The following is a 25,788-nucleotide window of genomic DNA, read 5'->3' on the forward strand; positions in this document are numbered from 1 at the left end:
TGGATTTTGAGACGGTGTAAGTTTGCTTTCAATTTCTGCATTGCTTTCTTTCAGGTTCCACAGTATTTGTCACATATACTTAAAACTTGTGGCTGTTTTTGTCATTCTTTGAAGACAAGCACTATCTGTTCTGTATTCTTTCTTACTTTCAATGAGACTATATCTTTCATAAGGACAGCTAGTTGCACAGGATGGGTTCCTCGTTTACTCGGTTATAGAAGAACATTTTTACCAACTTCTTTTCTCTATTTAAATAATTCCCTCTTGCTGAAACACTTAACTGCTGCCATCTACATGAAAAAACTTTTAAAATCTAATTTAACGTGGGCCTCCCCAGTGGCACAGCAGTTGAGCGCTGGGTTGTGAAGCTGCCCACAGCCTCTGCAGCGCCAGTTCGATCCCCGGCTGCTCCCCGGCCACCAGAGGAGGGTCCCACATGGCGCGCAGACCTCTCCTGCCGCCCGCTGCTCCCCTCAGCAGTGTACTTCGGTCCCTCTGCCTGCTCTGCTCCCCGCTCTGGTTCTGGTGAATTCTCTCACCCTCCCGTGCTTCTGACTGTACCCAGTGCTTGTATAAATAAATAAATAAATAAATAAATAAATAAATAAATAAATAAATAAATAAATAAATAAATAAATCTTTTTAAAAAAATCTAATTTAACGAAAGATAAGAAAAAGTTGACATGAAATATCTAAAACTTTTCTTCAAACACATATTTTATACACTAGATGGTTCAACTTTCATAATTAACAGGAGTCTGAGGTTTGTGTTTGTAAATTAGCCAACAGGAAAGGAACCAACTTACATGAAGTACTGCACGGTATAAATAACTTCAGCTCCTTGCAGGCCCTGTGGGGGACTCCATTGTAGGATGTTCTTCATGTTTATGGATAAGAAGGTAATATTTGTAGGTTCAGGCAAACCACCAGAGACACAGGGAACTGAAAAAGAGTAGAGAGGAAGCAAGATCTTAGTTGAGAAAAAGGAAAACAAAAAATAAAAAAAAAAGGAAAACATAACCCTGGGACTGCTAGACTCCAGATATGGTCTCCAGTGACTCTCACCTTCCAGCACTCCTGCTTTTGTACTCCTCCCAAACTAGCCCCCTTCTTCCAACAGAATGAAGCAGAAGTGACCCCAGGACCAAGCCTTAAGAAGGTCTGGGAGCTTCCACTGTTACTCTTTTTTTTCTTTTTAGTATTTATTTATTTATGCACACAATAACTGGGGTACAGGCCAGAGGTATGGGGGGGTGAGAGGATTCACCAGAGACAGAGGGGGAAGCAGAACAGGCAGATCTACTGAAATACACTGTTGAGGAGAGCAGCAGGCGAGACAGAATAGGTCTGCTGCACTATGTGGGCAGCTCCCTGGCTGGGGATTGAACTCATACTGCAAAGGTTGCAGACAGCTTCATAGGTTACGTCTTAACCCCTTGCACCACCAGGAAGGCCCCCCACTGTTACTCTTTTGAAAGTATGAGCTGCTATGTAAAAAGTGGGGCTACTCTGTTGGAGAAACTATGTTAAGAGACTACACAACATTGTCCCAATATCTTAGTAGAGCTCAACCTTTCAACCAAGGAACCAGAAAGAAGCCACTGTGGACATTCTAGCCTCATCACCATAGACTGAAACTGCATAAAGACTCTGAATGAGAACAGCAGAACTATTCAGCTGAGCCCTAATCAGTCTCAGAATTGTGAGAAATAAAATGTAAGATAGATATGCCTCAAGGCAGAGTTTTGGAGGTTATAGCTGAGATTGGTTTTACTAGAGTATGTAATAAAACAGCAATTAGAAAGGACCAGTGAAAGAAAAAATTATTTAATTAAATGCTGATATATTCATATAACTGTATCCTAGAGGATTAATTTTTTTTAAATCCTCTGTAGAAAAATGATAAATTGAGTGACTGTCAACAAATTAGAAAAAGACAAAGAGGGGTAGAGGATAGTTTCTTATGTGAAAAAGAAACAAGGATGCTCCAAATTAAAATAAAGGAAAAAATTCAACGGTGCCATATAAGAATCACAAAATTAACTTAAAATGTTGGAGAGATCACAAGATACTGAGTAACAAATAATCAGATTTTATGAAGAATCATTTTATCATAAATATGCATATTTCAGTCAGTGAACTTAGAAAATATCAAATTCTGATACTGAAAATAAAACAGGAAAAACATTTAGTTAAATCACTGAGGGATGGTCCAATCTGGGCTGAAGTCCAATAATTCTTATGTAAATTAGCTGAGACTAATGCCAGAGAAAGGAATTAACTCTATGCTTGGGGTAATCCTTGGCTAAGATTAGCACTATATAATATATTGTGTAATTCCACAAACCAAATGAAGAGAAAGAAAAAAAATTCTTTACTTTAGAATTAAACTTTATAATATGATGCTGATTCTAAGCCAAAATAAGCTCTTAACCATGTGGCAGAGTAACCACAGCATAAGAGATTGAATGTGCATTTGTGTGTATGCATGAGTTATAACAACTCCCACTTTTAACCTTAAACATTTAGGATATTAAGTTTGATTTTGAAGAAGAAAGTTAAATACAGAAAAAGAAGCACATTAACTGATTGCTGGGTGAGTACAGGTGTGGCAGGAGTAGTGAGGATCTAAAAAGGAAAGTTTGACAATGTCCATTTCTATTCTTCTAATATTTCAGAACCATGTATATCAACTGGTATTGGTATTTTCTAGAGAAAACACACAGTAAATAATTGCTAATGATTTAATATTGCTCTGTGCTACCACCAGATTCTAAATTTTAATCATTTTTTAAAAATAAGGTTACATTGGTCTACAACATTGCATACATTGCAGGTGTATGGCTTCACACTGCCATAATTGTATACACCACACCCTGCGCACCACCAAAGGTCTAGTTATCATCCACCATAATCCAACCAGCCCTCTCTACTGGTTCCACTGATTAGATTTTCAAAGATGATACAAGCATGTAAGGAGGCAGCCTGTAGCATAAAGTAAGGTATTTTCCAACCCTTTAAAAGTGAAAAACATAAAACATAAAAAAATTCCAAGGATCTTTCCTGATCTAAGAAAAATGTGGTGGGCCTCCCTGGTGGCTCAAGGGGTTAAGCACCCCATCATGAAGCAATCCACAGCCTCTGCAGCACGAGTTCGATCCCTTGCTGGCCAGGAAGAAACCCAAATGGTGCAGCAGACCTCTCTTGTCTTGCCCGCTGCTCCCCTCAGCAGTGTATTTCAGTCAGTCTGCATGGTCTGTTCCCCACTGTCTCTGGTGGATCCTCTCACCCGCTCACAACTCTGGCCTGTGCCTCAGCTCTTGTGTGCATAAAAAAATAAATCTTTTTTAAAAAAATTAAAAAAATGTGGCTCTACATTTTAGGTGATACTAATGTGCAGAATGATTAGCATTTTATAAGACTAAAATTTAATAAATGCATTATAATATCATGGATGGAAATCTTACCAAAAGACTACAGAACTAATTGATAAACACCTAGAATATTCTGGTCTCTGGTGACTAGAGTCTGAAGTTATAAAACACAAGTTATCGGGCCTCCCCGGTGGCGCAGCGGTTGAGCGCTGGGTTGCGAAGCTGCCCGCGGCCTCTGTGGCGCCGGTTCGATCCCCGGCTGCTCCCCGGCCACCGGAGGAGGGTCCCACATGGCGTGCAGACTTCTCCTGCCGCCCGCTGCTCCCCTCAGCAGTGTACTTCGGTCCTTCTGCCTGCTCTGCTCCCCGCTCTGGCTCTGGTGAATTCTCTCACCCTCCCGCGCTTCTGACTGTACCCAGTGCATGTATAAACAAAACAAACAAACCAGCAAACAAATAAATAAAGCATGCCTCTATAAAAAAAAAAAAAAAAAAAAAAAAAAAAAAAAAAAAACACAAGTTATCTTAGATATTATAGTTCAACCATATTTTCTCAATGTTATCTACATTGGTAATCTTATCCTTTACAACATTAGTTTCTATTTGTCTTCTAATATTAGCAAACAATTGACAGAAATCTCCAGGTTCCTAAAACATAGCCAAAACATGTTAAAAAATAACTTAGAATAAGACAAATGGATTCCTCATTTTAATCTAACTTAATTCAGTTTCTTTTTCTGTCATGAGGAAATAAAGGAATTTGCTCTTCTGAAATAAAGTATACTCTAGAATGTCACTGATTTGACATTATGATTGATGTTTATAGTTGTTTTAAAGATTTTCTAGAAATGCTATGCCAATTAAAATGTTACAAAACTCTATTAATAATGGGTTAAAGGGAATTAATAATATGGCAAGAGTAAAACATTAAATAATTTTCTCATCATGCCGTTTTATTTTTTAGAAAAGGAAGAAAATTTTATTATAAATGCTGTGCAATATATATACATCTTCTCACCAAGCCTGCATTATAGGTAACTCATAGGTAGCACTATAGTTTTGGTAATCAGCATCTAATGGCGCTCAGTAATCCCCACCTTTGGGGCAGTCAGAGCTTGTATAGTCTTTGCCAACATTGTGGGTTGGTCTGTGTAACCTACAGAATATGATACATCATTTCCAGGTTTAGCTTATAAAAAAACATGGTGGCTTCTCTCTTGTTCTCTCTCTTGGATCATTCACTCCTAGGAAGCCAGCTGTCTTATGATGAGCAGCCCTATGGAGAGGTCTATGTGACAAGTAACTGATGACTGCAACAGCTGGTAAAGCATTAAATGTCAAGAGGCATGTTGGTGAGACTCACTGTGGGTCCTCCAGCCCCAGTTAAGCCTTTGGATGCCTGCAGCCCCAGCCTGCCTCTTGACCACACTCTCTTGAAAGACAGTGAGTCAGAACCACCAGCTAAGGCACCATGGAGCTCCTGACCCTTAGAAATTGTGTGAAATAACATTGGTTGTTTTAAGCTGCTGAGTTTTGAGATAATTTGTTACAAAGCAATGGATAATGAATACAACAAAGAATCTGAAAATGAGAGAAATGGAGAGATTAATCACTTGAAAAATACAAATTAGACTGAAGGAAGGGAACAATGCCTGCAATTCCTAATAATGTTATAAATAGAACTCCCTTTCACAAACTTGAGAAATGTTCTTTTTAATAGCTTGATTTTATTTTTATGAGGAAAATTAAAAATACGAGAAGTCTGGAAATGAATTAGCCTTTTAGTAAACAAGATTAATAACCTATTAGCTTTTAAATCTTTTTTTTTTATAGAGGCATGTTTTTTATTTATTTATTTATTTATTTATTTATTTTATTTGTTTGTTTGTTTTGTTTATACAAGCACTGGGTACAGTCAGAAGCGCGGGAGGGTGAGAGAATTCACCAGAGCCAGAGCGGGGAGCAGAGCAGGCAGAGGGACCGAGGTACACTGCTGAGGGGAGCAGCGGGCGGCAGGAGAGGTCTGCGCGCCATGTGGGACCCTCCCCCGGAGGCCGGGGAGCAGCCGGGGATCGAACCAGCGCCGTAGAGGCCACAGGCAGCTTTGCAACCCAGCGCTCAACCGCTGTGCCACCGGGGAGGCCCAATAACCTATTAGCTTTTAATAGCAATGATGATTACAACTTTTTGGACTGTTTAAGAGATACTTAGTGACGGATTCAGAGTTGTAAGCACCTTGAAAATGGATGTTGCTGTTTTCTGAACACTATTTTGGGGAAAGAATATTTAACTATTTTTGTAGAGGCTTCATTTGGATTGACATTATCATTTTGATTGCATATGCAGAAAAAATATCAGTTTTGGATTATCCTCTTGTCAATAAATCAAAGTATTATTGTGGGATGGCCCTATCATGATAAAGGAGATCACATCGTGGTACTCGCCTATCTCCCCAGAATACAAAACTTTATTATGGCATGACCTGCTAGTTTCTGAATCATTTTCAAAATTGCAGCAAATTAGACCAGGTAGTCTTCTTTCTAGACATCTTGTCGCTCTGGTTTTTGAAATTTTATATCCAGAAGTGAATATTTATTAATTGTTAGGAGTTGGTTGTAAAATTTGTCTGTACCATTTATAACTTTTATTAATTAATAGGGTTTTGAAATTTGTCTTTCTCTGATAGGAATAGATGATTTTTACTAGAACCTTTCTACAAAGAAGAATTATAAGGACTGCTTGCTCCCTTGGATTAGTTCCATCTTTAGTAGGACACGAGAGGTCTTTTGGTGTGATTAAAAATAATGTTGAAACTGGGAACTATTTGTGACAGGCTAAGAGATTCTATTTAATTGTAAATACAGTATGTGAATAAAACTCAATTTGCATGACTTAAAAACCTAATAAATATTGTAAAAACCTTTATATATTGGCATTTAGTTGATGATGACAAATTGGCCATTATATACTAAAAAACAGTTAACATTTAGCATACCATGCAGCCAACATTATTCTATGGTTTTTATAAAAACCAAATCATTCAATCCTCACAACAGCCCCAATGTCAATCATCTCAATTACACAGATGAGGAAACTGAGGCACAGAGAAGTTAGGTAAGCGACACAAATTCACACAGCTTGTAAGAAGAGGAGATGGTCTGAGATTCCGTACTCTTAACCTCCTCTCTCACCTGCCACTTTAGCAAAGTAATTCTTAGTTGAATTCAAACAAAGACAAGGTAAGACATGGGAAAACACATATTATAAGGTATTAATACATGAAACAATTAATGTATTAGCTATTCATTTAGTAAGCATTTTTTTAATCCCACCACATCTTGCAGCAGAAGCCTTTTCTTTCCTTCTTCTACCAGAATATTTCCTTTCTTTCTGCCTATATCTGATTCTAGAAAATACAAGTAGGAACTCTACTTCTTTAACACATTGCCCAGATAATGTATGGAAACTTAAGAAGCAAGGGATTCTGAGAAGACAGAGTTTATTGTGGTATCTTCTTAGTTGCTGAGCACAGGACATCTGTCACTTTAAACCCACAGTAAAACTTAAGGATGTAGAATTACAGTTTGGCCTTGGCCTTTCAACTCCATCTCCATATAGATTACACTACAGTCATTCCCTCCTGCATTGATGAGAAACATCGGTTCAAGAGTCAACCTATTGATTCAACTAGTATTTTCTGGGTGCTGCTGTGTCTCCCAAAACTGACATTATTGATGTCCTAATCCCATTACCTCAGAATCTGACCTTATTTGGAAACAGGGTTGTTGCATTAGTTAAGATGAAGCCATACCAGAGTAGGGTTGGGCTAAGACTGATGTTCTTATGACTGATGTCCTTATAAATCACAGCCCTTTGAAGACACAATGACATGGTGAGAATGTCATTTGGAGGTGGAGAATTGGTGAGGCATGCACACGTCTAGGAGTGCCTGGGACACACGAAGCTAGAAGACCCAAGGAAGGAGCCTTCTCCAGAGGCTTCAGAGGGGGTGTGGCCCAACCAGCCCTGACTTGCCCACTTCCAGCTTTAAGAACTGTAAGGGAGTAAATTTCTGCATCTTTAAGCTAGTCATTTCATGGTGCTTCCTTCTGGCGGTTCCAGGTAACTAGTAGAGGTGCCCACTATGTGGCTATCTAAAGGTGAATAGGAAGATCTATTCCTACCTTTCTCTAATTCCCAGTCTACCAGAAGAGAGACAGCATTCACAAGTAAAACAGTAATTAAATATGCACTGGCAGATTTGGTGATCAGGCTATGAAAAGGGAATAAGGGGTGAGTGGGTCACAGAACCTAATCAGATAGGAGTTAGATATGGGGTGAAAAGACAGTGCTGCAAGTACAAGCCCCTGAGAAAGAAAAGATGCCTTCTAAAAAAGTGTCCTTGAAACTATCAAAAGATATGTGTGCAGACCAATGGAACCAAATAGAAAGCCCAGAAATAAAACCACACTTATATGGACAACTGATCTTTGACAAAGGAGCAAAGAACATGCAATGGAACACGGACAGTTTGTTCAATAAATGGTGCTGGGAAAACTGGACCACCACATGCAAAAAAATGAAATTAGACCACTACCTCTCACAGTGCACAAAAATCAACTCAAAATGGATAAAAGAACTGGACATAAGACCTGAAACCATAAAATTTATAGAAGAAAATATAGGTAAAACACTACAAGACATATATTGCAATAACATCTTTAAAGACTCATCACCTGGGGCCTCCCGTGGTGGCGCAGGCAGTTGAGTGCAACATTATGAAGCTGTCCGCAGCCTCTGAAGCACGGGTTTGATACCATCCTGCCGGCGAGGGTCCCACATGGCTCAGCAGACCTCTCCTGTCTCGTCCGCTGCTCCCCTCAGCAGTGTATTTCGTCAGTCTGCCTGTTCTGTCTCTGGTGAATCCTGTCACCCTCCCACGCATCTGGCCTGTACCCCGGTTCTTGTATAAAATAAATAAATAAATCTTTAAAAAAATTATAAAAAAAAAAAGACTCATCACCCAAAGCAAAGATAGTCAAGGAAATGATAAACACCTGCGATTACATCAAACTGAAAAGCTTCTGCACAGCAAAACAGACATTAACCAAAACAGACAGACACCCCACTGATTGGGAAAAAAAATCTTTGCACTCCATTCAACTGATAAGAGACTGATCACAAAGATATACAAAGAACTCAACAAAAACAAAATAAACAATCCAGTCAAGAAATGGGCAGAAAAAATTAAAGGACACTTCTTCAAAGAGGAAATGCAAATGGCCAACAGACATATGAAAAAATGTTCAACATCCTTTATAATCAGGGAAATGCAAATCAAAACCACAATGAGATACCACCTTACACCAGTAAGAATGGCACATATCAAAAAAACAAGCAACAACAAATGTTGGCGAGGAAGTGGTGAAAAAGGAACTCTCCTACATTGCTGGTGGGAGTGCAAACTGGTTCAACCACTATGGAAAGCTGTCTGGAGGTTCCTCAGTCTACTAAAAATGGAGCTACCATATGACCCGGCCATTCCACTCCTAGGGATCTACCCAAAGGACACAAAAACAGTGATTCAAAAGAGCACCTGTACACCTATGTTTATTGCAGCACTATTTACAATAGGTAAAACCTGGAAACAACCCAAATGCCCAAAAATAGATGACTGGATCAAGAAGATGTGGTACATATACACAATGAAATATTATTCAGCAATCAAAAAATATAAATTAATGCCATTCACAGCAACATGGATGGAACTAGAAGGAATTATGCTCAGTGAAATAAGCCAGAAGGAAAAAGAAAAATATTGGATGGCTTCACTTACAGCAGGAATATAGGGAAACTAAATAAGACATAAGTATAAAAAAAATAGTAGCAGTACAAAACACAACAAAGCAAAAATGGACAATTATAAATCAGAAACATATTGTAGGGGAGGAAAGGGGAGGGAGGAGCCAGGGGACTGAGGTGATGGTGCACCGGGTGTATTGGTGAAGGAAACTCTATGGGGACTACACCTGAGGGGGTAAGGGGAAGCAAATATTGTTTAAAAAAGAACAATGATGTAAAAAATTTAATAATAATAATAATAAAGATCTGTGTGCTGGAAAAAACCAAGAAAGTGGAGACTGGCTGAGAAAAAATTGAAGAATACAAAGGGGCTAGATTTCCCAGTCTAGTAAACCCTGGAGAGAATCTGTATTATATTTGAAATTCATTTTAAAGTATTGTAGCCTTTTAAGTAAGGGTAGCCATGAGCCTGTTTATATTTCAAATGGATTACTTTACTAAGGGAGAAAAGACTGGATGGAAGCAACAGTAGAACTGGAAAGACCAGTAAGGTCATAATTCCTGCAGCCCTTGAAAGGAATGCTGAGCTTGCACTGAGATGTGGGCTGTGGACAAATGGATGGGGGGCGGGGGTGGGGGGGCGGCGGGGGGCAGCGCAGAGCTGTATTTTCATAGTAAAGCAGCAGCTTTTTCTCATGATGCACAGCTGTAAAGTCTCATGGGTAAGAGAGTGGCTATGATATGAAAGCTAAATTAACAGGTGAGGATTTATCAAGGAATATTTGCCTTTTATCTGTCTTGAGGATGCAAAGGAGTGATAAAAATAGAATTAGCACTTTTTTTAAAGAATTATTTATTTTTGCATATAAGAACTGGGGTACAGGCCAGAGGTGCAGGGAGTGAGAAGATTCACCAGAGACAGAGTGGGGAGAAGAACAGGCAGAATGACTGAAATACACTGCTGAGGGGAGCAACAGGCGAGACAAGAGAGGTCTGCTACGCCATGTGGGTTCCTCCCTAGCTGGCCTGGGGATCCAACTCATACTGCAGAGGCTGTGTATAGCTTCATAGTGCTGTGCTTAACCCCTTGTGCCACCAGGGAGCCCTAGAATTAGCACTTTTTTTAAAGGAGAAATACCACATTTTCCTTCTGTCTTATTTCACTGAGCATAATTCCTTCTAGTTTCCACATTGCTGTGAATGGCATGAGTTTATCTTTTTTGATTACTGAATAATATTCCATTGTGTATATATACCACATCTTCTTGATCCAGTCATCTATTTTTGGGCATTTGGGTTGTTTCCAGGTTTTATCTGTTATAAATAGTGCTACAATAAACAGAGGCACACGTGTTCTTTTGAATCAATGTTTTTGTGTCCTTTGGGTAGATCCCTAGGAGTGGAATTGCCGGGTCATAGGGTAGCTCCATTTTTAGTAGACTGAGGAACCTCCAGACAGCTTTCCATAGTGTTGGACCAGTTTCACTTATAGCAGGAATATAGGGGAAACAAAAAGGACATCAGTGTAAAAAAAACAATAACAGTACAAAACACAACAAAGCAAAAACAGACAATTATAAATCAGAGACTATAGGGGAGGAGGAGGGAGGGGGATCAGAGGGAGGGAGGGAGGAGCACAGGGGACTGAGGTGATGGTGCACGGGGTGCACTGATGAGGGAAACTCTACAGGGACAGCACCTGAGGGGGTTGTGGGGAAGCAAATATTGTTTAAAAATGAACTATGATGTAAAAAAAAAAACAAAAAATCAATATAAAACAAACAAAAAGAAATAACCACATTTTCAAAAAATTTAATAGCAAATTTTTTTTTGTGATTTCTAGGCTCTATGTTTGTTTCATGTTTGGAAAACATGAAAGAAAGACACTCCTGAATAAATATTCCAATTGAGACAAGTCATTTTTCTAACTTGATAGATAGCACTGATAAGATCATTTAATTATCACCAAAGAGAAAATATGTCACACCCACATTGATATCAGGAATCATGTGCCAATTTATGTGTAACAAAAGCACTTCGTTCACATAGATGAATGGCCTCAAAGTACAGCTCTGTTTTCTGATAGTCCTCTGATCTCACACCCCAAATCATACAGCAAATGGATTGGCACCCAGCTTTATTTCTGGAACTTCAGTTTAGCACATAAGCTCTCATCGGCTGGTCTGGTCTTTCTTTTTGTGATTCTGCCAAATGCACTATATTCACCAGCAATGCCATCTTATTTCTAATATCCACAATTGTGCTGCTGTGTTTTACACCTTAACAATTTTGGTGCACTCCCCATATGTATCTTTTGAGTTTGTAAAAGACCCCTCCTTCCTCCATCCACATGTCTGTTTCCTTACTCTCACTTGAGCTATTTAACAGGGTGACGCATGGTTTCCACATGAATACCTTAATACATTCGTCAGAAAACTCTTGAATGAGTTTTCAATTGTGGGGATTGAGGTTAAAAAGGGTCGACATACAAAAGCACCACAGATTGATCAATTACAGGAAGCAGAAGTTATAAATAACTACATCCTTACCACTACCAAATTATGTCATGTATTGTTCTAACTTCACCATATGGATAGGAAGGGCATACTTTCCTTTGTCTCAAGTTATAAATTACATATTTCTTTTGAAAATTATTAACTTTTCTCTGTCCCTTCAATTTTATAGTAAGTGCTCTTAAAAATTAAGTCTTCTATATAGCACTTAAAATACGATTACGGAACTATTCACCCACGAAAAAAGATACCTACTCCTAAAAAGGCGAGAGCATGGTTTGGTGTTAACATTAATTCCTATGAACTTCATCATCTTCCCTTACCCACGATTCCCACGATCATTACTCACTCACTGCTGTATGTGGGGGCTGCTTCAGTCTCTCTATGATAATACAGGCACTGCCTCTATCCTATCTTATTGGTGCCTAATAATTGTTTATGTGAACAGATCAGGCAGAAGTTCTAAGAACAAGAGTTCTAGAGTCACACTGGATTCCACTCCCAGCTGTACCATTTACTAGCTTTATGCCCTTAAGTTACTTAACCTGAGTGGCCTCAGTTTTCTCACCTGTAAAATAGAACAATACTATCTGCCTGATAGGCTTGTTGGGGCAATTATATAAGGTTTTTGCTTCGTTTTGTTTTTTGTTTTTACAGAGAGATTTACTAAAACAGTGCTTGGGACAAAGAGATCAACAGTTATAAGCTCCGTATTGTCCTCCAGGATTATCCCCATCTTACAGCTGAGTTGAAAAAGGCCAGAGAGGCTGAATGAGTTGTCTGTGGTTATTCAACCATCTACAAGATGCTCAAGCCCAAATATTCTGACTATGACAGGACCCTCGCTTCTAGGACCCTCTCTTACCACCATTAGGTAATACTCTTCCAAAGAAGAGTATGCTGGAATGAAGGGATTACATGATAATTCATTTTATACATTACAGATGATTACTTCTATAGAGGATATAAGAAATTCAATAAGGTAAACTCAGGTAGTTCGATCTTCATTATAATTTTTCCAGACAGAATAATATATATTTGTATCTATCAACAAATAGTTAACTGGGTACCTACTGTGTACTAGAAAAAAAACAACAACTGATAGGCACTAGGATGCAGCAACGAACAGAGACACATGGGACAGATCTTTTCTGAAGCTGAGCCACAATCCATCAGCACAGGCCACCCCTGCCAGGTGTGTTCCCCATTATATGGAGTGACGCATACACCATACAGAAAAAGCAGTGTTATTTCTTCATGGCCACACCTCACTAGGCAAATCTATGTGTTTAAACATGTTTTTGAACATGATTTTGCTGTTGGTACTAGATAACAAGTAGGACTTTAGAGACTACCTTTTAAAATAAATATGTTGGAATTAACCCATCAAAGCAAGAATGGACTTTCCAACTAGTTCTCTTAAGAGGGTCTGTGATTGCCCCACAGTACTGCTCTCAGCTCATGCACTTGAGGCATGCTTTCTTGCAACTACAATGCTCTTCAGAGGTAGTTTATATGCATGCAAAAAATTCCATCTCATTATTTTTATAGTTACACCATGTTTTGGCTCAGCATAGCATTTTCCAGCTTGATTACCCAAGTTGGAAGTGGCTTTCAAACTGTTTTTGAAAATCAAATCCATACCTTCAAGATAAAGACTTGCCACTTAGTGGGCTATTTTGATCCAGGTATGCCAAGATCTACCTGGAAATCTAATGACAAAAAAAAAGGGGGGGGCAGTTTAAAAAATACACTGCTGTGGGATATTTGTGCAGTCTTCTAAAATGCCTATGTGAAGATGCCATCATAAGTTCATCATAAGCTCCACTATGTGTTAGAAAACCAGTCCCACTACTTTCTGTCATTTCAGAAAATAGTTTTTTGAGGTTGGGGACTTGGTTTTCTTTACATTTTGTGATCTTCAGAGTGCCTTGATTGATAATAATTAAGTAACTGTGGAAAAGGATATTTGAATGTAGGTTAGTCTCCTTTACTTGAAAACCTGCCTCAGAAAGGAAACGATAAAAGAAATGAGTCAAACATAAACCATTTTGGAGCGCTGAGTTATTGAGAGCTGCAAATTGAATTAATAAGTATTTATTAAATATGAACATACACCTTCCATTTTTTTTTCTTGAATCATTTTCACAACTGGTACTTCTTTTGATCCTCACAGAAGCAATGCAATTCTTTTTTTTTTTTAAAGATTTATTTATTTATACAAGAACTGGAGTACAGGTCAAAGGTGTGGGAGGGTAAGAGAATTCACCAGAGAGAGTGGGGAGCAGAAAAGGAAGACAGACCGAAGACACTGCTGAGGGGAGCAGTGGGCGAGGCAGGAGAGCTCTGCCACGCCATGTGGGTTTCTCCCTGGCCGGCCGGGAATCGAACCCGCGCTGCAGAGGCTGCAGACAGCTTCACAGCACAGCTCTCAACCCGCTGCACCACTGGGGAGGCCCAGCAATGCAATTCTTGCAGTAATGCTTCTATCACTTGGACTTTTCCAAGAGAAAATCTAATCAATTTCAGATTAAAATGTGAGAAAAATTAATAGAAAAAATGAGTGCCTTAAAATAATTTTTATTGAAAATCTGGAGACATATATTGAGTGGATATTTGGACATAATTAATAGTATTTATGTTTATTTCCTGAGATAAAGTGAGGTTGATCTCAGACTTTCCAGTGGAACAACCTGAAGACAGAATACAGTAGCCATTACCAACACTCAGAAACGTTGGGTATTTTCAGTATGTTAACTCTCTCATAGAGTGACAGATAGATACTTCAATGTTTTTGAGGGTGACAAGGACTAGGATCACACCTCTTCTGGGTTGAAATATGCCTTGAAACCTAAATGCCCCAGAAAAGATGAGTAGATCAAGAAGATGTGGTACACAATGGAATACTACTCAGCCACCAAAAAAGACAAACTCACGCATTTTGCAGCAACATGGATGGAGCCAGAAGGGATTATGCCTATTAAAATAAGTCAGAAGGATAAAAATAAATATTAGATGGTTTCACTTACATGTGGAATCTAGAGAAACCACACCTAGGATCAGACAAAGACTGATCTAACTGATCAGACCCTGACTGAAAGCTGATCTGAGACACTCAGGAGGGAAGGGGACAAGGGTAGAAGAGAGGAGAATGGCAGAGAACAGGGCAGGAGAGAGCACCAGGGAGGGTGGTGGAGGACTGTGGGCACTTTGGTGGTGGGAAAACTATGGTGACCACATCTGAGGGGAGAAATCCTATATTGTGAAAAAATAAAAAAAGAATGTTTAAAAAAATTTGAATAGCTATTTATCTTTAAGGATATTTAATTCATAATTATAATCTTAACACAGAGTAAAAAAAGAACTATTCCTTGATAAAGTTGTGTAACTAAATGCAATGAAATGAACAGAAGTGCTCCCTGTTGCATTGGTCTACTGAAGACTAGCTCTTTGAGGCTCTTACCCTACCATGCATATGTTAAAAAACAAAACAAAACAGAGTAGTGAGGAGGAAAGCAGAGCAACAATGAAGAGGCCACCCACAGAAGAGTTGGAGACACTGCTGCAATGACAACATTGGAACTTCTCCAGGAACAACATGGGGAATGGATCAATCATTCCCTTTACTCTTGCTCATGAATGTAGAGTCTTCAAAGGACTATGTTGATTCAGGAGGAGGGAAATAGCACTGGGGACACCAGCCCAGTCTTAGAATACCACAGTCATAACATTTGTTCCTTTTAATAATTGTTTTGTGATTTAGCTCAGTATTGCTAAGAGCCACAGACCACAGGGACCTGTTGAGGTTCCCAATTACACCGAGGTCAGACTATTCTATAGCCACAAAGCTCCTTACTCCTATCCATGTGGTGATAGCATCTTCAAAAAAAGCATCCCATCCACGGGATTTTGTTATTTGTTGCTAGGTTTTTGTAAACTCTTAGTTTTGTAAGAAAGAAATGGAGTTGTGAAAAAGGAATATTAACTACTTGGTAATTTAGAGGTAAAATATGCTTAGAGCAGGATTTAGCCTTATTTTTTTGTTAATACTTCAAGCAAAAAGATTTGAATTACAATTAGCTAATGTAATATGGATGGCAGCTTAGCTATGACTATTGAAATTATATGGCTTTTCCTAAACTATCTGAAGTATTAATTCATAGTAAAACATTTACTTGGACATCTCATTTCTTTTCTGATGCATCATTTTTCTTCAGGTAGGGAGAATGTGATGTGTTAAAAACACATCTGCATCACATAAGTTAGATGGAAAGATAGATAGACAGATAGATTATATATAATATCAACTCTTAAATTTTAGTATAAAGGATCATACTTACAGGAAACCTTGCCTGACCACTAGATTAAGATTAGTTACTTTGTTCTGTGCCTCCAAAAAAACTTGTTTTCCTCAATTCTGACATTTGTACATCAATATAATCATTTAATTGTCTACCCCTGAAAACTAAATTTTCATGAAGAAAGAGATTTTGTTTTCTTGTTCACCTCAATGCTTAGAACACCTCCTGATACATATGAATGATGTTGAATAAAAGCATGATTTAATGAATAAAAAGCACTCAAAGGAAGATTATTTAAAAATCACATTGTTATATTATAAGTTATATTTTAAGTCTTGAAAATGCAAAATGGATGCATGGGGGGCTAAGATAATTCTTTTTTGCTAAATGTGATGAGCTGGAGTATCTCTCTCATTTCCCTAAGTTACATGTTCCTGAGCTGCATGTGATATTCTATTTTCCACTTAAAAACCACCAATCTCACTCATAGCAGGAATCTAGAAAACTTAAATAAGGGACCAGGGAAATGAATAACTATAAGAATGGGGAATATAAAAATAAAATTTATTTAAAAATAAAATAAAATAAAAACCACCAATCAATTTTTAAAATAAAAGGAGCATTTAGTAGATAATTTAGCATCTTGAGAACCTTTTGCAATATATACATTTTAATCTTAAGTGGAGGGAAGCCTGGGTTGGAATTATGGAGATAGTCTTAAGTGAGAAAAGAGTGAGGATTCTGCAGTGAAAGTGACCCTGAGAAATAGAGGCGAGTGTTAGAGGTCTGAGGAGAATGAATCTGAAGAAAGTGAAGCTTCACCATCTTTATTACACCCCCAACGTAGCCTCTTCCTGCTGTTCCTGGTGTAGAAAGTGGAAGAGAAATCCTCATCTGTGCTCTCAATGTTCTCAGGAGAGCCTTTCAGACATGGCAAAAGTTTCTGCAAAAGTTTCCCTTTAGCAGTGAGCACACATTATTGAACATATTGGGGAGGGGCTCTAAGGTAGCCTTTTTCTAGTTTAGAAGTCAAGTCCACAGATCCTACACACTACCCTACAATTCTTTGAGGGTATGGCGCACTTATGAGTTGCATTGTATCCCTCCAAAGAAACATATTGATATCCTAAAAGCTTCACTACTCTATGAAGTGACCTTAATTGGATACATGGTCTTTATTGGAGTAATTAAGTTAAAGAGAGGGCACTAGGGTCAGCAATTCAGTATGATATGCTCATCTCAAAAGGGAAAATGTGGAAACAAAGAGAAACATGCAGAAGGGAGATTATATGACGAGACAGTGTGAAGGCAGAGGGTTGGAATGATGAGTAAACAAGCCAAAAAAAAAAAAAAGCTACAGATGGCCAGTGACCATGCAAAGCTACAGAGAAGCATGGAACAGAAGCTCGCAGCTTTCAGAAGGAATCAACCCTGCCAACATCTTCATTTCATACTTGTAGCGTCCAGAAATATGAGACAGTAAGTGTTTTTTCTTGGTTATCACAATTTTTTTATATATTAATTTTTAAATATTTTACATCATTGTTCATTTTTAAACAATATTTGCTTCCCCCCAGCCCCTCGGGTGTAGTCCCCGTAGAGTTTCCTTCCCCAATGCACCCGTGCACCATCACCTCAGTCCCCTGTGCTCCTCCCTCCCTCCCTCTAATCTCTCTCCCTCCTCCCCTGCAGTAGGTCTCTGATTTATAATTGTGAAACAGTAAATTTATGTTATTTTAAATCACCCACTTTGTAATTTGTTATGGCAGCCTTAGGAAATGAATACAGTAGGTGTCTGTTGCTAGCTTGTATCTTTCCTCAAAAATGAATGAAAAATTCATTGAAAAGTGAATGATGTAAGGGCTACTAATTCACCTGAAAGTAAAGATATGAGGGTTGATGTGAGGGGGAAAATACATACAAGGTTAGGAAGGAGGAAATTTAAATGGAGATACTGTTAACAAGTATTTTAACAAGAAAATGTAGTTGTCCAAATATCCCAAAACATCAAAACACAGATGTAGTGGTACAGAATGGAACTTTGAGGAGTGTAGATGAAAAAAACGCCTATGTTGAGCATCAAGAAGTATGAGGAGAACTTACTGACAAATCTGTATTGGCCAAAGGATATCTATTCTGTGTTTCCTGAGAGCTTACACACACACACACACAGACACACACAATGACAAGCCCAGAAGAGACAGGAGACCTGTTCTAAATGACTATTCACATGCTATAATCTAGTCAGAAAATGTACTTCTCCCTGGATCATGGGTTAGAGACTTTGAAACAACTTTCTACTAGAATATAACAAATAAGTGTATGTTTACCGTGGACAGTGATTACACCAGGTTTCTCACTGTTGGAGAAAGAAATTTCAAATAATGATAGAGAAAGACCAGAATGAACGCTGTACTGTCGAATTAGGATTAGAGGTATCGGTGTAACCTAATTGTCCTTAATTAATACAAGAGAGAGATACAGAGATACAAATGTGTGTGGATGACTGGATTAGAATACAAATTTATAATTTCTGGTTCTGCCTCTTGAGAGCCTAAAAATAACATTCCAGCAGCCATGAGTATGCGCAGTATTCAGATGTTGATTTCTAAAGATCATTCTCTAGTAGAAAGAGTAAAAACTGCTTGGAGAAGTGGTAATTCCAGGCCTGGAGAAGGGAAGATACAAGATGAATCTGGAATATTTTGTGGTGCTAAACAGTAATGAAGTGTTCAGAGAGAATGAAGCTTGTTCAAAGGAGCCAAAGTTAAAGAGCTTAAATGGTAAAGCAGGAACAATTTAAGCAACAAAGTAAATAAAGATGCTATTGGATTATAACTCAAAGAGTAAAATCTATATTCATGATTCTATATTAATATATACAAGCAATAGAATAAATAAATAAGAAGGGAAGGGGCAGTTCTTCTTTGCAATATAATTTCAATTACATGGAAAAAAAGTAAAAATCACTATTGGGCTTAAGAATTATTATAGTCGGGGTCTCCCCTGGTGGTGCAGCGGTTGAGCGCTGGGCTGTGAAGCTGCCGGCAGCCTCTGCAGCGCTGGTTCGATCCCCGACTGCTCCCCGGCCACCGGAGGAGGGTCCCACATGGCGTGCAGACCTCTCCTGCTGCGCCCGCTGCTCCCCTCAGCAGTGCATTTCGTCAGTCTGCCTGTTCTGTTCCCCGCTCTGGCTCTGGTGAATCCTCTCACCCTCCCACGCTTCTGACTGTACCCAGTGCTTGTATAAATGAATAAATAAATAAATCTTTAAAAAAAAAAGAATTATTATAGTCAATAGACACTGATGAATACTAAAATTAGTGGGCTATGATTTGGGGGAGGACCCAAATTATTTTCAAAGTATCTTCCCATGAGATGTTTTTTAGTCAATATATTATATTGTATATTTATTAGTTAATAGTAACTACACAGGGAGAAGGCCTGCAAACACCACCTTAACCAAGTTATCCAGATCTTCCACCAGTAAGAAGAAATACTGATGTTCTAAATCATTTTATATGATGCACTGAGAAAGATAACACAATTCATGTGATATTCTTACCCAAACAAATAACATTCTAATCATGAGAACCATCAAATAAATCCTAATTGAGGGACATTTTAAGGAAGAAGAGGTCAGAACTCTTCAAAAGTGTGAAGGTCACTTGAATGTAAGACCTTACACCATAAAATACATATAATAAAACGTAGGTGATGTGCTTCCTGACATCAGCCAAAAGATGTTTTTGGGGACTCAACTTCAATGGCAAGGGAAACAAAAGCAAAAAGGTGACTACATCAAACCAAAAAGCTTCTGTGCAGCAAAAGACACTATCATTAAAAAGAACAGGCATCCTACTAAATGGGAGAAGATATTTGCAAATCATACATTTGAAGAGAGGTTAATATCCAAAATATATAAAGAACACATAAAACTCAACAACAACAAAAAAAAACACAAAATATCAAAAGTGATCAGAGGATCTGTATAGACACTTGTCCAAAGAGAACATAAATGGTCAACAGGCACATGAAAAGATGTTCATCTCTTATTATGGAAATATGAATCAAAACAATGAGATAGCACCTCACACCTGTGAGAATGGCTACGCTCCAAAGACAAGAAACAACAAGTGAAGAGAGGCTATGGAGAGAAGGGAACATAGGAGCCACGACATTAAATGTAATAAAGTGTTCTGAATTGGATCCTGGCACTGAAAAAGGGCATTAGTGAAAAAATGGATGAAATTCAAAGGAGGTCCATAATTTAGATTATATACTAATATTCATGTCCTAGTTCTGAATATTTTTTTAAAGATTTATTTATTTATACAAGAACTGGGGTATAGGTCAGAAAGCGCGGGAGGGTGAGAGAATTCCCCAGAGACAGAGTGGGGAACAGAACAGGCACACAGACAGAAGACACTGCTGAGAGGAGCAGCGGGCAAGACAGGAGAGGTCTGCCGCGCCATGTGGGTTCCTCCCTGGCCGACCGGGAATTGAACCCGCGCTGCAGAGGCTGCAGACAGCTTCACAGGGCAGCACACAACCCACTGTGCCACCAGGGAAGCCCAGTTCTGAATATTCTTATAGCTTTGAAAAGTGTTAAATTTGGGAGAAACTGGGTGAGGTATTTTTGGGAACTCTACTACTTCTGCAACCTTTCTTGAAATCTCAAATTAGTTCAAAATAAGTTAAAAAGGAAAATAATGCAAACATTCAATTACTTCACTGAAATCATTTCGGTGTCTGGAATAACTCCTCAGTAAAATAAAATATCCAGCACTGCTGAATTTATATCAAGGAGACATTTCAACAAATACCTTCATTGTTTTGATTATAGTACGAAAGCTCTAAAACTAAAGTTAAGTTCTTCTGCTCATAGACATAATGAACTCTCTCTATTTTTTCCTCCATGGGGTTTAGGAAAGGCCTTTCGGAGGAGGCTTGTTGGGGGGGTGAGATGTCTAGTATGAGCAGGAGCTAGCTGGGGACAAAGCTGGGGAGGAGAATTCTGCATGTATAAGTCCTTGAGATGAAAAATGGTTTGCTCTAGGAATTGGAAACAGAGTAGTGGAGAGGAATTAAATGGTGTGAGGTAAATTTGGAGATTAGAGGAGTGTCAGCCTGAGGCCTTGTGGGAGACTTGAGAATGATTCTGTGAGCAGTGGAAGTTTCTGAATGGCTGGAGAAGAGATACATGACCTTGGGAAGTCTTCTTCTCTTACTTTGTCTCACTGACTTTCCATAATGCTGGCCATGGTTCTTTATCTTTCCTGAGAAATAAGATATGGGACTATGCCAACAAAACAGAATTGATAAGTCATGGATAAACTTCCTGGTGAAACTTTTGTCTGGGGAGCTTAGAGAGTAGAGGGGAGATTTATAGGAAATTATTTTTTTAAAGATTTATTTGTTTATGCATACAAGAGCTGGGGTATAGGCCAGAGATGCACGGGACAGGGGGTGTGTGGATTCACCAGAGACAGAGCGAGGAACAGAACAGGCAGACTGACTGAAACACACTGTTGAGGGGAGCAGCGGGCAGGCAAGACAGGAGAGGTCTACTGCACCCTATGGGTTGCTCCCTGGACAGCCCCGGATTGAATTCGAGGCTGCAGATTGCTTCATAGTGCCATGCTTAACCCCTTGCGCCACCAGGGAGGCCCAAAAGTTTATGTGAAATTAAATATCAAACATTTTCTAAAGTATTGATGCTACATTGAGTTTTTATCCTTGCTCTTTGCATTTTGGTCTCGAACGTCTGATTCAAACACAGAATCATGTGACTTCAGATTTTTTGCTTAAGAAGTTCAAAAAATTAAAAGCATTCACCCATGGAAGAGAGGCAATGTCAGAAAACTCTTAGAAAGCCTACAATGGTCAGCAGCTATGGTGGTTGATCTGTCAAGAAAGAAATCACATCCTATTAAGAAGGTGTAGGGTATCCAGGCAACTCTCATTTCTTCTCATTCAATTTATCCAGGAATATTAAAAGGCAAAATAAGTAAAATTTCTGGTAAGTTTAAGAATTAGAAGAGATACGTTTTTGAGTATAATAATTCTCGTTCAAAAATCTGAGATTCATATGTACACTTTTTGTTTTAAATCTTTGTGACTGTAGTCAACTTACACAAGTTTTTTCTTCCTGCAATCCCTGCCATTGTTCAATTCAGGGTTAAAACGAAGAAGCAGCCTGATCCAAGGCTGTACAATGCACAGGATTCTGGGATACTTCATAGTTGTTTTTAATTAAAAAAAAAAAAATCCCAGATAGCTTGCTTAAAAAAAAATTCTTTTTCTTATATACCTTAAATGCAAAATAAAAAAAACAAAAACACGGTTAAGGAAGGAATGTGGCCTGGATTCCAACTGGCAGAAAGTTTAAATTTAAAAACAAAACAACAAAACAAAAACCTTCAGTCTCATGTCGTGAATTCCTTAAAGTTTTGTTATTTCCGAAAAATCATAAAGCACAAATCTGTCTGTGGTTGCAATTGCAAAGGAACAAATCGCATGCCCAGAAAAGCGGAATCTTAAGAAACGCTGCCTTTTCCTAGCTCTCTTTCCTAGGAGCAGAACCTCTAGGGAGTTTGGGTTTGCTGAGGCGGACATCACCGGGCGCTGGTTCCAGTTACTGGGCTCGGGGGTCCGCACCAAAGCGCCCCAGGGTGACGAGGCCTCTGGGGGCTGAGATGCGCGCCCCGTGACCCGCGGAGGTGCGCAAGCCTGAGCAGGTACCGGCCGGGGAGGAGTTTCTCCCTCGGTTTCCCGCACAGAGTCGGGGGGCTGGCGCGCAGGGCCCCCCGCGAGCCCGCTCCGCGTGCAGCCAGCGAACCCCCGCGGCGGGCCGGCTGGAGGGCGTCGGGGGGCGCGCTCGGCCACCTGGGCGTCCCGGGCCCGGCTGCGCGCCGGCGCCACCCACCTACCTGCGGGTCTGAACTGCGCGGCCAGGATCAGCAGCAGCAGCAGCAGCAGGGCCGGCGGGCCGGGCTCCGGGGACCCTCCGGCGGCCGCCCTCGCGGGGGTGGGGGGCACCGCCATGGGCAGCGGGGCTGGGTCACATCTCCGCGGGCGGCCGGTCGCGTCGCGCGCCCCCTCGCGCCGCGGGGTGCAGCGGGGCGGCCTCGGGGCGCCCAGGATCCCCAGCTCCGGCGGCGCCCGGCGCTCCTGGCAGACGGGAGCTCGGGAAGGCGTGCCGGAACCGCACCCCTCCGGCGCCTGGGGTGGAGAGCTGGGTGCCCCGGGGCGAGGGGAGGGTTCCCGCGATTTCTAAGGCAATAGGGATTTCAGTCCTGAAAGTCTGTTTCCATGGCCTTACCAACGAGGTGATGACAGCAGATAAAACTTCAACCTCAGGCACCAGAGCCCATAGAAAAATGATTCTGGTATTCAGGCCTGGCAAATACTCCTTTAAAACAACAACAACAACAACAACAACAAAACCCATTTTCTTCTTTTTTTTTTTTTTAAGACTTATTTATGCTTACAAGAACTGGGGCACAGGCCAGAGGTGCGGGCTGTGTGTGTGTGTGTGTGTGTGTGTGTGTGTGTGTGTGAGAGAGAGAGAGAGAGAGAGGATTTACCAGAGACAGAGTGGGGAGCAGAACAGGCAGATTGACCGAAGTACACTGCAGAGGGGAGCAGCGGGCAAGTCAGGAGAGGTCTGCTGCGCCCTGTGGGTATCTCCCTGGCTGGGGATTGAACTCGTGCTGCAGTGGCTGCGGACAGCTTCATAGGCTTTGTCTCAACCCTTTGCACCAACAGGGAGGCCCTGATACTCCCTTCTTTAAAACTTTTGAAATGTCAGAGTTCAATACGGGAAGAAGAATGAAATCAACATTCATTTCTCAACTGACTGTCAGAAGCTCTGCCACACATTGTATTTGATTTCATTTACTCCTCACCACCTACAAAAGGCACTGTCCCAACTGACAGAGGAGGAAAGCAAAGCCAGGAAGTCGTGGGTCAGTCAGGATGAAGTTTCCCAAACCTGTGGACAGTGGAGTGGATTGCCACAAAAGGACACCCTAGGCCCCAAGCTCTTGAGGAAGGGAGGGAAGGGGTTGAGATTCTGCAATGTGTTTAAATGTACAAGGAAAACCTGACAGCCAGTCTCAGCTTTGCCCCTTGAGGAGCTGTGAAAGTTGGACTCAGCTTGAAAATAGAGAAATGAACGATTTAATTCAGATGCATTTCTCTTTCCCTCACAAATACTTCTTTTTTCAAATGTACCATAAAGAGAAAGGGGCCTCGGGCCTCCCCGGTGGCGCAGCGGTTGAGCGCTGGGTTGTGAAGCTGCCCGCGGCCTCTGCAGCGCCGGTTCGATCCCCAGCTGCTCCCCGGCCACCGGAGGAGGGTCCCACATGGCGCGCAGACCTCTCCTGCCGCCCGCTGCTCCCCTCAGCAGTGTACTTTGGTCCTTCTGCCTGCTCTGCTCCCCGCTCTGGCTCTGGTGAATTCTCTCACCCTCCCGTGCTTCTGACTGTACCCAGTGCATGTATAAATAAATAAATAAATCTTTAAAAAAAAAAAAAAAAAAAGAGAAAGGGGCCTCAAATGAGATCAACTGCCTTCATCTTAGGAAAAAAACGACCCTCCAGTAATTAAAAAAATAGGTGTTTTTGTTTTTGTTTTTTTGGTAAGAGGACGTGAGAGCATGGGCGGGATTTTCAGAGTCCTCTAAATACCCTCTTCCCCAGAAGGAGTTGGAAAAGGAATGAATATAGGTCGAGTTTTCCCTTTGTCTGGCAGTCAGGGATTTGATTCAGGAGACAGGATCCTGCAAATCACATTTGCCTCCCAGCGGGCTCCTTGGCTTTCCACCATTAGGGGACACTGCAGAAATACTTAAAGTTGCAGGAGGGGTGAAAGGACTTGCTGCTTCCTACTTATTTGCTGTTCTTGTCAGCAATATCCTTGTGGACTGAAAGAAACTCCGCTGTGAAACAATTCAAAGAGAAGTTAAAGAGGTCATTCAGGGAAAATTTAGCATCTTGACCTGGAGAAACAGTCTTTGGATTTCTCTGAACGCAGGCCTTGCCTTTCAGAGGTTTGGTTTCAGTCTACATACCTTTGTTTCAAGCAGGGTATATGTGTGAAAGGTACATTTTACAAAGCTGACACCTGGTTATTGTGTAACATTCTTGCTTAAAGATAAAGGTTGGGAAGTCACATTGTTTGTATAACTTAAGAAATTCACTAAATGTGGTCAGATCTACTATATGTATGAAAAGGCAAGAGTCAAGGCTACTATATCTTTTTATTCTACAGTGTATCTCCCAAGATGTTTGGGGCAAGCTGTGCCTGTTCATAGTTAGGTTATCACATCCCAGCGCTGTTGTTCTTCCAGCAGCTGTGATAGAGTGGCAGGGTGTACCTTCTGGTAAGGTGGCCAGTCCTCTGGTATCTTCACAGTTAAGGCTTTATTAGCTGACTTCTGGCCTCTGTACCATTTCCAGTGCCCACAGCTGTTTGATTTTCTGCTTATTTCTCCCTTTTGTTCCTTCAACTCTTCTTGCAACAGAGTATTTGACAAAAGGGCAATTTACCTTTTTAGTTCTCCAACATCCGTTTAAAAAATTCCTTACAGGGCCTCCCCGGTGGCGCAGCGGTTGAGCGCTGGGTTGCGAAGCTGCCCGCAGCCTCTGCGGTGCCGGTTCGATCCCCGGCTGCTCCCCGGCCACCAGAGGAGGGTCCCACATGGCGCTAGACCTCTCCTGCCCTCCGCTGCTCCCCTCAGCAGTGTACTTCGGTCCTTCTGCCTGCTCTGCATCCTGCTCTGACTCTGGTGAAT

The 25,788-nt window shown here is 40.5% G+C and overlaps 1 protein-coding gene across 11 annotated transcripts in view; it reads right to left on the bottom strand.

Moving 5' to 3' along the window:
- Positions 1-23,334, bottom strand: part of IL20RA (interleukin 20 receptor subunit alpha) — a 40,083-nt gene extending 16,749 nt beyond the window's left edge. For 2 of the 11 annotated variants that reach the window (XM_037520457.2, XM_037520456.2), the window contains exons 1-2: positions 11,944-12,018; positions 807-942 (exon numbers count right to left, since the gene is read on the bottom strand). In XM_037520457.2, the coding sequence (XP_037376354.1) occupies positions 807-942; positions 11,944-12,001 (194 nt within the window). In that variant the 5' untranslated portion in view covers positions 12,002-12,018. The other 9 variants (XM_037520466.2, XM_037520463.2, XM_037520467.2 and 6 more) reach the window with 9 other exon arrangements.
- Between the last annotated feature and the right edge of the window lie 2,454 nt (positions 23,335-25,788).

Source organism: Talpa occidentalis, unplaced genomic scaffold (assembly GCF_014898055.3).
Source record: "Talpa occidentalis isolate TD23 unplaced genomic scaffold, MPIMG_talOcc4v2.1 talOcc4.2, whole genome shotgun sequence".
Classification (NCBI taxonomy): Eukaryota; Metazoa; Chordata; class Mammalia; order Eulipotyphla; family Talpidae; genus Talpa; species Talpa occidentalis.